This window comes from Sebastes fasciatus, chromosome 14, assembly GCF_043250625.1.
Source record: "Sebastes fasciatus isolate fSebFas1 chromosome 14, fSebFas1.pri, whole genome shotgun sequence".
Lineage (NCBI taxonomy): Eukaryota > Metazoa > Chordata > Actinopteri > Perciformes > Sebastidae > Sebastes > Sebastes fasciatus.
The window spans coordinates 12144882-12162134 of NC_133808.1; the positions used below are offsets into that span (position 1 = coordinate 12144882).

General features: G+C 40.4%; 1 protein-coding gene across 14 annotated transcripts in view; it reads right to left on the reverse strand.

Annotated features, from left to right (window-relative positions):
• Positions 1-2131: 2131 nt before the first annotated feature.
• The window catches only part of mcf2lb (mcf.2 cell line derived transforming sequence-like b), a 60656-nt gene continuing 45534 nt past the window's right edge, over positions 2132-17253 (reverse strand). For 4 of the 14 annotated variants that reach the window (XM_074658849.1, XM_074658848.1, XM_074658850.1 and 1 more), the window contains 26 exons: positions 16824-16938; positions 16612-16731; positions 15326-15517; positions 15047-15238; positions 13723-13882; positions 12785-12855; positions 12598-12683; positions 12356-12422; positions 12153-12268; positions 11254-11323; positions 11063-11155; positions 10880-10972; positions 10664-10789; positions 9284-9505; positions 9103-9195; positions 8510-8588; positions 8252-8351; positions 8005-8111; positions 7635-7727; positions 7172-7234; positions 6559-6624; positions 6322-6399; positions 5834-5943; positions 3581-3693; positions 3370-3473; positions 2132-3254 (listed from right to left, as the gene is read on the reverse strand). In XM_074658849.1, the coding sequence (XP_074514950.1) occupies positions 3175-3254; positions 3370-3473; positions 3581-3693; positions 5834-5943; positions 6322-6399; positions 6559-6624; positions 7172-7234; positions 7635-7727; positions 8005-8111; positions 8252-8351; positions 8510-8588; positions 9103-9195; positions 9284-9505; positions 10664-10789; positions 10880-10972; positions 11063-11155; positions 11254-11323; positions 12153-12268; positions 12356-12422; positions 12598-12683; positions 12785-12855; positions 13723-13882; positions 15047-15238; positions 15326-15517; positions 16612-16731; positions 16824-16938 (2809 nt within the window). In that variant the 3' untranslated portion in view covers positions 2132-3174. The remainder of the gene's footprint in view (positions 3255-3369; positions 3474-3580; positions 3694-5833; positions 5944-6321; positions 6400-6558; positions 6625-7171; positions 7235-7634; positions 7728-8004; positions 8112-8251; positions 8352-8509; positions 8589-9102; positions 9196-9283; positions 9506-10663; positions 10790-10879; positions 10973-11062; positions 11156-11253; positions 11324-12152; positions 12269-12355; positions 12423-12597; positions 12684-12784; positions 12856-13722; positions 13883-15046; positions 15239-15325; positions 15518-16611; positions 16732-16823; positions 16939-17253) is intronic. The other 10 variants (XM_074658852.1, XM_074658841.1, XM_074658840.1 and 7 more) reach the window with 9 other exon arrangements.

Consider the following 17253-nt stretch of genomic DNA (forward strand, 5'->3'; position numbering starts at 1 on the left):
AACCATCTCAACAGATATTGTGCAGTAATAAGGAAAAGCAAAGCAATAAAGGAGTAAAGTACTCACAGGACCCACACATCATGTCTGAGGTGAAAGAACAAGAACAAAGTGAGGAAGGCAGCTTATATGGGCTCTGATTGAGTGAAAGTGATTTCACCTGAGGAGGGCGGAGTGTTTGTTTTATCCTCCCTGCCTCAGGTGTGGTCACATGATCTCTTTATAGGGACTTTTAACAAATACCACACTGCAGAAATACTCTGCTACAAGAGAAAATATGTAAGTATAATCAGAAAAAATGTACTTAAAAGTATTAAAAGTAGAATTACTCAATGGAGAAAAATAGCTCCTGTGAGTGTTATGCTATAAGATATTATAAAATTATACACGTATTAAAGGATTGAAGTTGGTTGAGATGGAAGTACAGTAATGTTGAATTATTTTGTACAGGACTGCAACTAATGCTTTTTTTCATTATGGATTAATCTACTGGTTTGTAAAAATTCTGAAAATAGTGAGAAATGCCCATCACAAGTTCTCATAGCCCACAGTGACATCTTCCCCTTGTTTTGTCAAACCAAAACCTCAAAATGATTAAAAATAAATTAAAATAAGTAAAAGGAAAAGCTGTAACCATAATATGTTTGGCATCTTTGCATTATCAGTGAACAACGATAAAAAAAATTGTTGCCAATTCATTTTCTGTCAATCCACTAACTGATTAATCGACTTATCATTTCCGCTCTACTTGTATATACTGTTGGGTAGTTTAATTTTATAACAAGACATATTTAAAAGGTACAATTGATAATATTCACGTATTCTGCAGCCTGATGGAGACACCGGTGTCAAACTGCCATTTATCCGTTTTTTTCATATTAACTGGCAACTGGATTAGCGACAACACAGAGATACCACATGATACCAACGTTTTTAAACTACTGGCTCACAAGTTTTGCAAGAAGTGGGAACCGAAAGTCAGATTTCCTCCACATAGATAAACAAAACATTAATTTTGGACCCGACAATTTTTTTAAATGATTAATTCTCAATCATAGTTTGTTTTTTTGGAGGAAAAGCCATACTTTTATTTGGCACCGTTCTAAAAGCTCTGTTGATGTATTATTATTATTTTTTTAATTATTTGTCTACATAAAAATGTTATCAATATAGCCTTTAAAGGGACTATTTGTAACTTTGTACGCGCATAAATGTAGCGGGTCGTCACACATGCGCGCTCGCATATGCGCGTTCGCGTGTAGCCGCTGTACCCTCCTCCTCTGCCTGCTCGCCTTCACTCAGACAGCTCAGCTCGCTCCACCTCTAGATGTGAACGCGCGCTCACTCCACACTGCAGAAGAGTTAGTTTAGCTCTGAGAATATCTAGTGAATGCACAGGGGACGTTTGTGCAGAAATAACTGCTGCAGCTCCTCCAGACCAACAGAGGTTTTCCGTGTCTTGTGAAGTGACGGAGCTCTACAGAGATTTACGTTGTCTTCTCGTTACCGACCGGGTGCCGGTGTCTCCTCTGCTCTCTCCGGCTGCGGGCGGAGAGAGCAGGGACACACGCTGGAGAGCCCCGCTGCCTCAGCCTGCACTTAGGCAGGAAAAGCCAACAATAGGATCAGATCTAAATCATGTTCATGGAGAGACCTTCGTCTGGTCAGCTAACATTACTGCCAAGCAGCTGAAATATAGAGTGATATTGTGGTTTTGGCTGACTTTTGTCGCCTCACTGTTTTGAGTGATGCTCGTTCAGGTATATTGAGAGCGAGCAAGCGCGAGCCCGACGCTGACTTTCGTTGATTTCACGGCCACAGGTGTCGCTGTTAAGAAGCATTTCTGAAAGTTACAAATAGTCCCTTTAATATGCTATTCATAGGTTTTGTATGCACAAATCTCAATTTGTAAAGTAACTAAAGTTATCAAATAAATGTAGGAGTAAAAAGTACAATATTTCCCTCTGAAATATGGTGGAGTAGAAGTAGAAAAGAAAAGACCCAAATCTGTATTTAAGTATAGTACTTGGAGTAAATGTACTTAGTTACATTCCACCCGTGCAAGACATAAGAGTAACTCACAGAGCAATCAGGTATCAAGCCTCCATCTATATAAAAAAAGAGGACACAATGATTGAATTATCACAAGTCATTTATGTAAAAAAAAAAAGTCACGAAGTAGTGACGTCACCATACTTAATGTACAATATAGCATCTCAAATAACAAACATTTCATGACAGACGGATATTAATGAACAATATCTACATTCAGAACATGATCCCTCCATGGGGAATAAGTTAGCGCTATACTGTACAGCGATGTCTGATTATTCACATGGAGAAACATTTTTAAACTGTAGCGTACGTGAAAACTCACAGAGTTAGAGCATGAGGCCGTCAGAGACCCCAAAAGACAAAAAGCTCATACACATAGTCAGGGCAGCTGGTGGCAGAACAGGTTTCTAATGACAACAGAGAGACGAACGACAAGACAGGAGGAGAGTAAAAAGTAACTAAATATATGTGGCCTTTTTTCGTTTCTTACAAATAAATAAACACATGTAAAGGGAAAAGCAGAGCACGGGGGTGATTAGACTCTCAGAGAACATTCATTCAAGCTAAACAAGCTGTATGCATTTATCTATCTCCCTCCGTTGTATTTACAGTAACAGTGGAATTATAAACTCCTGGGTGAATCACTGCAGATGAACACAAACACAACTTTCATCCACATATAATCACTAATCTTTCTCCACTTTTAATGTGAACACAAATAGATGCATTAACTGAGATCAGTCCCGCTGGCCCATTCATACATCTATTCCATTATAAACACAGGGATCCTCTGTTCTTCGTAAAAAAAAATATACAGACAAGTGTATGACTAGAGAAGGATCACTTTACTATACTGTGAAATTACTGTCCGTGATGTATTTATCTATCCAGTATCTTCACAGCACAATTGTGCCACAGTCAAGTCTAGAGCATGTGCACATGAATAACGTATTATCTTAATAACTGGTGCAATGTGCATGATTTAAAAAAAATGAAAAAATACAGCTTTCTGTGGAAACCTGACAAAATCTTTAAGAGTACCGATGTTGGCAATACAGCACAGAGAGCCACATGATGCTAGCATTCGCGAGGGCAGATTGGTGATGGAGGAAGGTGCTGAGTTCAGGGTTTGATGTCAGAGAAGCTTGTGTAGGTCTCACTGCAGCTCGACGACGTGCTGAGGTTTCCAGAGCCACTGCCCTCTGATAGAAACACACACACATATATATTGATGATTAATGTCAGATGTAGTACGCTTGCTTAACACCTATCTGTTCATGAGTCACACACTTTATTTGGGATTGCTTGTTTGAATACCTGAGCTGGTGAGAGACTGGCGAGACTTGGACTTTTCAATGAGCGTGATGAGATTAGCAGCTGCGATCCAGCCCTCCTTCGAGCTGCTCAGGTTACGTACCAACCTGCATGATCACACACACACACACACACACACAAACTCAATATTATGACAGCGCTGCTGTGATATTATTTTTATTTCTCATAGGCAGCAGTAAGGCTGTATTCTCACCACAGTCCGTCATCCCCCTCTTTGACCAGCTGCACCATCTCTCCGCTCTTCAACGAGAGCTCTTGAGTGCCGCCATTCTCATAGTCAGCCATCACCGTGTATTTGCCAACACACTGTTCAAAGTGGAGATAAGGAAACAGAAAAGGAGACATACTGAAATGAGAAAATCAGCACTTTGCCAAAAATGTACACAAGTCGACACATATCAAGAGTTACAGTAACATGTATGATAGTTTTGAGTTATGAATGGACAAACCGATCAACATGTGTCAACTTTAACAGCTGTATTTTTAGACAAAGTTAGCAACTAGCTGGCGAACATAGTGGAGCATTTAGCAGCTAAAGAGACAGATATTTCCTTCAGGAGTTGGTGGAGGCCAAACCAGACAAATGTCATGTGGCCATAAACTAGGGCTGGGCAATATATCGATATTATATCAATATCGTGATAAGAGACTAGATATCGTCTTAGATTTTGGATATCGTAATATGACATAAGTATTGTCTTTTCCTGGTTTTAAAAGCTGCATTACAGTACAGGGATGTACTTTTCTGTACTTATCAGACTGTCCTAGCTGTTCTATTATTTGCCTTTACCCACTTAGTCATTATGTCCACATAACTGATGAATATTAAATCGATAATCTCATTGTGTAAATATTTTGTGAAAGCACAAATAGTCCACCCTACAATATCGATATTGAGGTATTTGGTAAAAAAAAAAAATCATGATATTTGAATTTCTCCATAACGCCCAGTCCTACCAGAAACGCAACTCTTAATAACTCTCATGTTGATCTGTGTCTGCTTTAAGTGTAAAAAGGCTACAGTTTTCTTGCGGACATGTTTGAAACAACAACTTAATAGGTTGATAATATTATGTTAATGTTGTGCTGTTGTTCTCCTGCCTCTAAGCGACCAAAAATGTACTGCTGCTGTAAGAAAATGCAAATGAAACACCAATATTTATTAAAACTGTAAAGTTAGCTATGAAGAACATAATTTGTGGTACATTACATGCAGTTTACTCCCATAATCTGCCATGATGGAAAGAAATATATAATATAATAAAGTCGATTTTACTGAAACATGCAGTAATAGCAAAGAACTTATATTGCCAAGAAGTTAAAGTCAATTGTTCGTTCCATTGCAACATCAGCACCCAGCAGCAAAGCTACGCTTCCGCCATTTTTTGACTGAAAGTGACTGCCAGATACCAGTAAAACATCTGCCTAAAAAGTGCTGTACAAAAGTAAAAACAAGTATTTCTATTCTATCGTCATATTCTACTGAAATGGCCTGTGTTGAACAATAAAATATTATAAATATAATAAGCGTTTTGAGTCCAAAATGGTGGCAGCAGCTGTTGTCAAAAAACACCAGATTTTCGTCTCTTTGCTTCTATACTCTTTGGTAATAGGCCATTTCCGCAGCAGCCAATATGACATGTCATAGCAGGGTAAACACAGGGGTAATTGATAAAATTAATTATGGTCCTGTTCTATTTTGTGAGTCACAGCCATTCCAGTGAGCCAGCATTCACAATACCAGGGCCCTGGCTCATCTAAATGGAACAGGGCCATAATTAATGTTACTGATTAAACTTGTTTATCCTGCAATGATATGTCAGTATGGCTGCAGTGAAAAGGGCCTATTGTTATGAAGGTAGATTCAAATAGACAAGTGTGTTGCATGAGTAATCTAGACAGAGTCTAAAGTGTTTGAAATGTCTTATTTTGTTGTGTTTTATGTTTGATTACATGTTAAAATCTACATAAATGCAAAGACAGTAGTTGAGGCAAAAAAGGCAAATCAGTGTTCACAATAAAATGAATCATCGTGATCTGATCATGTTATTAATGCAGCTGCTAATAATTACATGTGCAATAATATACTAATAATACATCACATCAAAATCAGTTTTATGTCTCCTTAAGGCTTTTTAAGTACAATTCTGTACATACACTTATGCACTAAATAAGCACACATAAACACACTTGTTTTTATCGCTTTGGAGGACATAATTATTCCCTGAGATTTACCTTAACCTTAATCATAACCACTACATGCCTAACCCCAACTTTACCCTAAACTTAACAACACAGCAGGTTTAGCTTGTGGGGATCAGCCTCTCATTTGACAATGGGAGGCAAATCCCCATAATTTGACTGTGTAAACAGATTTTTGTCCCTGCATCGTGATGAATACCGGTACAGGCAGGTTGACGCCTGTCTGTTACACACAGTGACTCACCAGCTTCTTGCCAGTGTCGTCCTCTGGGTCAGAGTTAAGAGGTTCCTCAGCACTGGAATAGCCATCATGCTCCTCCGAAGCATCCAGGGACAGGGAGGTCTTGTTCCAGCCTGAGGGGAGGAGGGAGACACAGCAGGTGTTTAGTTTACAGCTACGCTCATCTTCAGCTGCTCTCAAACATGTGCGTGGCCTGCAGTGAGAGATCTACAAAGTGTGAAAGAGTGATAGGAAGAAACAAAAAGCTCTTCTGAACAGAGAATCCCAGGAATCCCAGCATGACACAATCAGCTCAAAGACTGGAGAGACGGGCATGCACGTCCATATTTTAAACTCTGACTCAAACAAAGGAAAAGTGGCAGGCAGATATTCCTCCAAATCTGTGTGTATTTCTATGATTTTCGTGGAGATGTGGGGGCAGTAAAGCAAAAACTGAGAAAGAGTCTATAAAGGGTTTCTAGTGGTGAAACAGTTGGCCCAACACAGTGTACCTCTCCACTTTGTCTGTAAGAGACTAGGAGTGCTGAACCACCTGGCCCTGTTCAGGTGGAGAGGGGGAGGACCTGCATCTGAGGGACAGGAGGCAATAGAAACACAGCTCACTCACCCTGCAGCCAGCAGCTACAGCCAATGAAACTCATCATTGTTAAGAAACTTGTGCTCATCATGGATGAGCAAAGTAACAAGACAGGGAGAGTATGCAGTTAATTGTTGGACAGACCAACTACCTTTGAAGCCGAATGGCGTGGGATCGCTCTGGCGTTTCGTCTTGTGATCGGGGCTCGTGGGAGATCCTGCCGTCAAAGGAAGAAAAGGGAGGGACAAAGACAGTTTTTGAGGCAAGAAAAGAAATAACGACCAAAATATTGACATTCAAAAAGAATATTTTGATGAGAAAAGCACGAATGTCACATGGTGAACAGCAAATTTTCATCTCTGACTAAAATGACACAGACGTAGACACTAACAGCTGGATCAGAAAGGTTGAGGGAAAGACGACTAAAACAGAGGTAGAAAACTAAATCTAATAAGGAGAGCACCTGCAAAATGCAGCTCAATGTGGTGATACTTTTGGAGTGTCAGCAACACATTTTAACATGTTGCAGTAGGAAAAGCACAGGTATAAATAATAAAATATATGATGCTTCAGTTTCAGGGCGGTGGTATTGTGCATGCTGGCTCACTGTCACACTGTCATGACTTACTGGGACACTTGAATAAAACGGAGCCAGTGTTAATGTTATTAGTAACACCTGTGCGTTTCCTATTATGGCAAGTCAAAGCTGTGAAAAAGGCATTGTGCCGGATTGAATGAAACCAGGGTCTAGAGCTGTGTGATACCTGGTGACAGGAAGATCTTCATGGATGGTAATGTGAAACTTTTATCATCGGTAGCTGAGGGCTCTGTGGAGGGAAGCATGCGGTATTTGACCTACTGACCAAACCTCTTTGAAGTATGTTGCATCTTTATTTATTTTTGTCCTTCAGACACTTAGGTTAACCTACTTGGCTTAAGTTAGATGAGAAGATCGATACCACTCTTATGTCTGTACAGTAAAAATAAAGCTAAGGCCGAGATCAGTAACTTGTCGTCACCATACAGACATGAGAGCGGTATCTAACTTTTCATTTAACTCTCAAGCAACAAAGCAAGTAAGTGTATTTCCAAAATGTCTATTCTATAAATAACTCAACATAATTCTTTGACTTTAACTGAATGTAAATACACTTTTTTTCACTTCACAAATGCAGAAGATGATGTGATATGTTGGATATGAGATTGACTGAATGGCCTGGAGTTTACCTTTCTGAGTTTTGAGGTTACTGAAGCCCTGTAAAGTAAAGCGCTTTTTAGCCACAGCAGCTCTGTCTGAGGTAGGACTTGTCACAGCCTCATCTGACCCAGAGAATAAGCCGGGACGGACAAAAAGAAAAGAAGGAAGGAAGAGTGTAAGTTAAGCACCAAGTATAGAGGAAGAAAAGGGAGGAATTAAGGGGGAAGAAGTTAAATGGTTCAGTGGAAAAGACAGACGTTAAGACATGAGTTGATCCCAAAGAGGTACACAATAAGTGTAGTTTGTACAATACATGCACGAAATAACAAAAGGCAGATTTGTTAAAAAACACTGGAGTTTCATTTGTCTTATTGGATGATTCTTAGTCTGTGTACTCACCTTTTCCTGTTGGCTTTGGTGAAGAAGAGGAGTTGACATCAGGGCTGCAGGGCTCAGCTTTCTTCTCCTCTCCCCTCTTAAGGCTCTTCTGACCGGACTTGAATGGACTGCGGGTGGACAAAAGTGGAACATAAGAACTTTCAACAGTCTCTGGAAAATATGCTTCTGATTCGACAGATTAATTAAAACCAAACTGCACGTTTAAATTGTGAGAGAGAATAAAATGAGGTGGGGAGTGCAGACTCACCTGAGACTTACTGCTCCACTGGGCACAGGAGGGAACTGGAAAACCTGGTCTGGTGCCCTCTGCTGGCTCGCTTTTGAAACACAGAGAGGGTGAGCGACCCCTTCAAAATAATGATGAACCATGATGGAACATTTTGCAAAGATTTTTCTTTCATAATAATTACTGGTAATAATATTAAAATAAATGATAATAAACATGGATATCAGTGTGAACATTAAATTTAGAAACAGGGTTTTAGAGTACATCCTCTCTCTGTACCTCTGCATGCTTCCAGCTGCGTTGTCAGAACCTTCCTGATCTCATTTACCCAAGTGGTTTTTACTTCAGCTGTTGGCGCCTGAAACAAAACGGTTAAACAAATATTGAAAAGCTCAGTGTAAACTGTTTTATGCTTACCACTGTTACCAAGAGGTACACATCCATATGCATGCCTATTGTTCAAATACAGTCCATTGCACTTAAAGGATAAGGCCTGTTGTTATTTTGCATTTTTCTACTTTTCAACAAATTCATAAAAGAAGATTAAAAACCAGCAATGTGTCAGCCCGTCTCTCAAAACTTTCCACCTTCCTTACCCTGTCACTACCAAACACAAAACAGCTAGGCACTCAAAATGTACTGTTGTTGACTAAAATAACTGTACATTTTGATTCTAAGCCTCATTTGAATAAGTGCAAGTGAGACTTTACAGCACCACAATGTAGATGAAAGATTTATTTATGGCGCACACACAGGAATCAGAGTTTGGGTACAAAGACAGTACGTATTAATCGGATCAATTTCATGGGATTTGTTGACCATTAGAAAAAATGTAGAATACAAACACTATAAATGTTTATGTGTTAACATACCTGAACAATATAGACCTCTTCTCTGGAGTTGCACCAGATTTCAAACTTCTTGTTGTCTCCCTTAGCATTCTCAGTAATGCCGACAGCACTCATCTGTTAAAAAAAGGTAAAGGTTAAAATGTTTTATGAATACAAATAGATGGCAGTATAAGAGACAAACGGAACCGTATGCGGTGCTCACATTCAGAGACTGTTTGAAGCTGTATGAGGGGGCCTTCTCGTAGCCTTCCCCGTTCTCCTCCCTCCTCTTGCAGAAGAGCAGGGCCTTCTCGTGGAGGAAGAGGTGCCTCTGCATGGGCTTGAAACGGGCCAGGTCCTTGACCTTGGCGTGACCTTTCTTGTGCTCCGTCCACACGCTGAATGACCCCTGCATCAGCAGCTTACCCAGTTCAGTCATATTACCCTGAGAGAAGAAAGAGTTAAAGATGCTGTAAGATGGAGCCGATCGGCCACATACTGCTCTTTCCGTTCTAAAATACTGTATAGAGGTCATCATGTGATATTTCAACAACTTAGTTTCGGTTTCATTCAATGCTTCTGTTTCCTGTTTATTCTGTGCTCTGTGTTATGTGCCAGTGTTCATCTGGAGTGTCTGTATTCTGACCTGCAGTGAGCTGCTAGAGATGCTCACTTGATTTCACCTGTACTGTATATATTGTATATCATTCTTTACAAATTAAATCAAATTAGTTTTCTTCTTCTTTTTTGTTAGTCTTTTCCTTCTTTAAATCACAGACAACCATGCAAGAAATGTTGGTGCAATGTCAGAACATGATACTTCACCACAGATCAGTGCATATGTTTACATGCACAAAATATTCAGTTTTTTAGCCTTATTCCAAAAAAGACAATATTCCTACTAAGCTGTTTACATGACTAATGAAAATGAATATTCCATTAATACTCCTGTTTACATGCGGCGTGCACACTCCGATTAACGTAACCGGTGGCCGACTTGTTCGACCGTGCAAAAACAGCCTCTCCCCCGGCTCTTCTAGTCTTTCAACCACCTTCGTGATATTTGCGCATATCCAAAAACCTGTTGATATTCAACTCTTTCATAATGTTTAAAAGCAGGTGTTCTTTTCCTTCGGACCAGAAATGTGGGCCTTTCTTTTGGGTATGCATCTCTGCAATCTGTCGGCTAGTTGTTTGTGTACAACGCACAGAGCTGGCCGTAAACAGGGAAGAGGCTGAGTGTTGCAAATGGCGATAAAAACTCCAATTGAGACGCATATTCCAAATACGCTATATACATGTCCAAAGAATGCTCCTAAAACCTGAATAATATTGGCATATCCCATATGTCTTAATCATAAAAAGCTCCATTCAAAATAAGGTCTAATATCCAAACAGAAATATGCTGTTTACATGAGCCGTATCAAATTCGAAATATTGTCAAATTTGGAATAATAGTCAGATATTAGTGTGCATGTAAACGTAGTCAGTGTGGCTTTTGCACAACATCATATTGAAACACTACTCTCAGCATGTCCCTGTCCTCCATCTTGTGTCAGTCACCTATTTAAAGCACGTGTTCTGTGATTGTTTAACATCTCACCTCATATCCTGTAATGGCGATGAGGTGCATGGAGTCATTGACAGCCTTGAGGATGCCCAAGATGGAGGTCAGCGCCTCCTGCAGGTCATCGGCCCCCTCAAGGCTTTTGCTGTACTTCAGCATTTCCTGTGGTGGGAAACACAATAAAGCATGCAGCTCAGCGACGACTGAAGAGAGGGAGGAATCCCACTGAAAAGACAACAGATACTATCGTACCTTCAGTAGCAGCTGATATTTGGTAATCCTCTGAACAGGCTTCAGCAGATAGGAGTCTAAGCCCAGTTTATGCTCCAGCTTTTTCTGACACTCCTGATGGAAATAAAAAGAAAAGAAAAGAAATTGTGTAAATAAGACAAACAAATATTTACTTAAAAACTTGACGGTGCTGACGGTGTTCACCTGGAAGAAGGCGCAGTCTGAGCACTGCCTCCAAAGGCTTTCAGAGCGAGGCTTGTTGTGACAGTACTTCTCATAAATCTGCAGGTCTGTCATCTAGAGGACGGCAGGGAAAACAACTTGTATTCAAGAAACCTCTTCATCAGCACATTTGGATTCACATCTCTGTACTGAAAATCTCATAATTGACTCACCCTCTCTATAAAACACCTTCCTACCAACTGTGGGCAGTCGGTGTACTGCTCCAACTCCCTCAGGAACGTCCTGGAAACCATAAAATCATGCCATTGACGAAAAAGCAAAGATGATGAAGCATGAGAGAAAAAATAATAATAAGATAATTGAATAAAATGCTGATTAGCTTTGTTAGTTAAATACTAGGGCTGTCAACTGATTAAAATATTTAATCACAAAAAAAACATTTTTTATCTGTTCAAAATGTACCTTAAAGGGAGATTTGTCAAGTATTTAATACACTTAAATGACAGTGGGCAAATATGCTTGCTTTATGCAAATGTATGTATATATCTATTATTGGAAATCAATTAACAACACAAAATAATGACAAATAATCTCCAGGAACCCTCACAGGTACTACATTTAGCATAAAAAATATGCTCAAACTCAAGCCCAAAAGGTAACAACAGCTCGGCCAGTGTGTGACTTGCCCCAAACTGCATGTGATTATCACAAAGTGGGCATGTCTGTAAAGGTGAGGCTCATGGGTACCCATAGAGCCCGATTTCATTCACATATCTTGAGGTCAGAGGTCAAGGGGATCCCTTTGAAAATGGCCATGCCAGTTGTTTCTCGCCAAAATTGAGCGTAAGTTTGGAGAGTTATCTAACCTCCTTCTCAACAAGCCAGTATGACATGGTTGGTACCAATGGATTCTTTAGGTTTTTTCATAGTTTCATATGATGCCAGTATCTTCACTCTAGCTTTAAAACTGAGCCCGCTACAACCTAAAAATTGCAATTTGCGTTAATGAGTTAATGAAATTAATGGCGTTAAAACGAATTTGCATTAACTTTGACAGCCCTACTAAATACATGTCAGTATCATCAATGACAGGCAGATGGCGCTCTTTCACCTCTTGTGGAAGTGGTAGATTTCTGTCATGTTGCCAAACAGAATCTCCTTTTTGTTCTGCAAAGGAGCAGGGATGAGGTGAGCCATCGCTGCATTATCCATCTCAGAGGCATACCCCTGTAACACACACAAAAACAAAACATGAAATTCTAGACAAAAGTAAAAGACAGAGAAGAATAAACATTGCTTGGAGTGAATAAACACCTGTAATACACAGAGCAGCTCCTCCACGTACGCTCTCTCGGTTTCCAGCAGCTCGTTCATAACGTGTCTGCAGACAAGGAGAGAATAGTGAGATGGATAGAAAGGCAAAAAAAAAAGAGATCAAATGAAGTATGAAGAAAAGATAGATGCACAGGTCTGTAGATAATGAGGTAACCGTTTTCACACAGTCCATCTGCTGTGTAATTTGATTACAGATGAAAGAGCGACGGCTAATCCCTCACCTCCTGAGCACCGCCAGGTTCTCCTCCTCCTCTGATAGCGAGGCATGTCTGCTGTTACTGTCTCCGTTCTGCAGTTGGTCGTTTCCCTGGGGAAAAAAAGAAAACATCGGGTCACCATGATAAGCGACAGACAATACAAACTTTAGAAACAGACAGCGTGTAGACACAAACAGAATCATGGCAATACCTCACTCACTTTCTCACAGTTGTTCCCAGAGTCGGCCTCTGAGCACTTCCCCTCCTGCTGTGCTCTGTGTGCTGTGGAAGGAGACGAAGAAAAACAGTCAGAATATATGTGGGGAAATAAATAAATGTTGCATCCATCTACTGATATCAGACGTATAATATCTAGGCCGAGTTTTGGTTGGCCATTAGTCCTCTGTAATATTTCAAGCATCACATTCTTGGTAGTAAACATTTAGGCTGTATTCAAAGTTTTTGAACACCATATATTTTAGCACTTTTGGCTCAATCTCAAGTATCAGTACCAGTCGTGTAACTTCATAGCGTCTGTAGGGTTGGCCCTTTGCGGTCCAGCCAAAAGTGACTTTTTCATGCTACAGTATGTCCCCTTTAAAATAAAGGATTTTTTAAATTGTGTTTATTTGTTGTTGTTGTTGTTGTTGTTTTGTTTATTGTATTGGTGATATAATGTTGATACAAACATTTCCCTAGAGTTTATCTTTTCAGATACTGGAAAAGACTGTAATATTAGTCCTCGGCTGCTTTGTGTTTTCTTTTAAAACTGTAAGACACAGACCCAAAGCCACCCATGAGTTCATGCTTATGGCTGCTGAGAAATCACTAACATTTCTAAATTCACAAGTACTTATCCCACACGTATAATTTCTCGGTTATGTGTGTCTACAATTAATGTTTCTAAAAGTGTAGCTTTCATGTTGTCTGAAAGGCTGAGCCATAAGAGTGATCCACATTATCCATCCACTTTATCAAAAGGTCAACGGCTGTGGCATAAATGTAGAGTCTGATAATGTACATTTAAGAGCTATAAATTATGTGAATAGCATTAAGGTTATGCAAAGAAAGACGAGCATAAAAGCCTCTAAAAGGCTCTGCGTCATGTGGAATAATTGATCCATGTGGTGTGGATGTGCGGAGACTGACCGGGCGAGCTGAGAGGGGATTTGATGAAGGCTTCAGGTCTGGGGGCGACCGGCTGCACCGGCCTGGTCTGTTTGGCTGCTAGCTTCTTCAGGCTGACCCTCCTCTTGTCAAACATCTCCTGCATGGACGCCTGCTTCTGGAAAACCTTCTCCACTTGGTCCTGGTGCACAGGAAGTTATCAGGAGTGTCAATACGGGACATGTGCTGCTTATTTAAGTCATTTTTCTGTCAGCACGTCATTTGAAATGAACATAAATGCGTTATGTCTAGTACCTTATCTCAATTTTGAGACATACTATAAACAAACTTACATCTGACAGTAGCCACGTTTCCATTCATAGTCAAACAAATTTTAAGCAAACTTTTGAAATGTCGCAAAAAAAAGAAAAGAAATGCGAGTTAGGCGCATTTCCATCAACTGATTTGAAGCAAATAAACTTGGCTACAGAGTAGGTTGGTCAGAAGTTGGCACTTTAGGCTACGCATGGTTGTAATCCGCCAGTAAACAGAGTAGTAGAAGAAGCAGAGGTTGCGAACCGGAAACAAAACAATAGAAAAACAGAGAGAGGTCTTCAGGAATGGATTCAACTGGACAAGTTTTTAATTGTTCTTTTCATGTCAGCTAGTATCGGCCATGTTTCATGCTGTCCGGAAACGAAGACAAGCATTTGAACGTTATGGGAATATCCGAGAAGACGCCGACAGCAGAAACAGCTGATCAGTCATGTGAGTTAAATGTTCACGGTCAGAATTTATTCTGCAAAGGCGTTTCCATAATCCATTTAGCACATCAATTCTTTTTCGATAAAGGCCACCTCAAGCGAAGCAAAAACTTTTTTTTCCGCAATTCAGGAAGTTTTATCAAATTTTGCAGTTTCCATACAACTTTTCTAACGCTATACTTCAAAATGCGCATAAAAATATGTGAATGGAAACACGGCTACTGTGTGCCATGGATTTTGTAATACATTTTTGGGATAGCTTTACAGTATTAAAAAATCATGTTGGTTACTTTTTTTCCAAGCACAAATAATGTCATGGTTTACATCTAATCAGATAACTAAAAAAAAAAGGGAAAATTACTTCCACAACACATTCATCCTCTTCTGTGTAGTGAAAGATAAAACTTAAGACATAACATCTTCATTTTAAAATGTGGTCAAACATTTTGATTAACTCTGACACAAATTATACCACACTGACGTGACAATAATCTGGACATTGGTCATATCTGTTTTCAATAATTGCCCCAAATGGTCACCATTTGACAATGACAGAGTGATGTTTAAAAAAGCCATTATTATTCTTTGTTTGGTGGTCTTACTCTGAACTGCTGGTTGAGCACTGCCTCATATTCTCCCCAGATGGTACTAAGGTCTGTCAGTTGGTTCTGGCTGGCGTTATCCAGGTAACGCTCCAGCTCCTTCAGGGCCAACTCCGCCCCCTCATGTGATTGACACTTGTCTACTGGCTGAGACGCCAGCAGGTATATACCATCATCAACCCATTTAGAAGCCTGAGGAGGATGGCAGAGGAAGAATCAGTACAAAAACAACAACAAGCAAGACAAAGCTACTAGACCGGGAGTGTGTGGTCTTCTTACTCTCTCCAAACAGTGGTGCAGCTCCATGGCTTTGAGGAGGTGGTCCTTCTTGGCCCTCAGGTTGCTGCTCACAGTCTCACTGATCGCTCTGAGCTCGCTGCATTTGGGCTGAATGGAGTCTTCGGCATAGTGGGAGTTCTGGATCAGTTCATCACCCTCACGGGCCAACGACGAGGCTCTGTCCAGCACCTCCTGTGGACCAGTGTGGAGTCATACTTATTAAGTATTCCTTCAAACTATATTTTCACCGAATTCTTCATACCTGGATGAACCTGAAATCTGATTTTTTTTTTTGCACATATTTCATACAGTTGCCCAATACTGGTTGTGATTTTTTTGTAGCCATAAAATATTTGACACAAACTACCGTAACTGTTGAATGCAGTGTCCATAGCAACCAAAATGTAAGCAAATACGCACATGTCAACTCTGAAAGATCCTGCAAAATTTGCTGCCACATTGCCCATAGATGGTGCTATACAGCAACACAATATATTTAAAGGAACAGTGTGTAACAATTGGGGGATCTATTGCCAGAAATTGAATATAATATTAATAGATATGTTTTCTTTAGTGTATAATCACCTGCAAATATGAATCACTGTGTTCTCGTTACCTTAGAATAAGCCGTTTATATCTACATACGGAGCGGGTCCTCTTCACGGAGACGGCCGCTATGTTTCTACAGTAGCCCAGAACGGACGAACCAAACACTGAGAGGGCCATTTGCCTTTTTACGTTTTCAAGTCGGCCACCATAGTTCCCCTACACGCTTGGCACACTGGAGAAGTTTCAGATAGTTGCAATCTGCAACCTCACCACTAGATGCCGCCAGATCCTACACACTGCACCTTTAAGTAGCCATTATGTCGTGGTCATGTGACTTTTTGCAGAATTTCTTCTTGTACAAAGCCCTAATATTCAGGATTACAGGGTTTAAGTATTACCCCAAAATCATGGCCACCATCGGCCAATCAACGTGACTGAAATGTGTATTTTGATGCAGATCTGGATCCAAAAAATTTGAGTAAATTGAGATGACTGTGCAGAGTAATAAACTCTCAGAATGCTTTCTTTGCTTTAATGAAGTACCATGTAGATTCTTTCACATGTATTATGATTTTAAGAATATAATTATAGTAATGACGTTATTTTGTAACACTGACTGGCTCACTGAAGTCTGCTTCATCCCACCAACAACAAACCCACATTATAAGAGATATTATCCATCTCTTTGTGCCATGGTTAGACAAAGCTTGAATTGTGAGGGGTTGGGTATTACTTACACAGACTCTCTCCTCATAGGTGGTGAGTTCACAGACGATATGGTCAGCGTGGGCCGGGCTGATCCCCACCTCAGAGAAGGTTGCAAGTTTCTCAGACACCTGATCCAGCAGAGCCCTCACCTGCAGCAGAAACACCATAGTCGGTTTTCAGGTTTCATGTGGTCTCTGTTGGAGTCCAGTATGGATAATTTCACCTGAGCTAAGAGGCTCACCTCTCTGTAGTTGTGCTCAAAGTGGCGCAGTTGGAGACACTGCTCCAGTTTGGTTTGATGCCTCACCCAGAACTCATCGAAAGCCGTTTTCGTCTCGTCCAGCTGAGACAACAGTCTGAAAGAAAGAGCAGGGAAGGAGATGGGGACAGGAGGATGTGGAGATGGATTGTTAAAAAACAGGCAGTAGAGTAGACCAACAGCAGTGGGGGGAGAAATGAATAGAGTAGAATATGAAGTGGAGATACTGACTGAGGTATTTGGATATCTTTTCTGTGTGTGAATGTTATGTAGAGTTAATGCCTGTTGACATGGGAGTCAGTGTTGCTTAAAACCGCACTGACTGACCTCAAAGCACACTGCCTCGCCAACTATTATTCAAACTATACTGACGGCAGAGCTGCGAGAGCTGTGAACAAATCACCTGCCATCA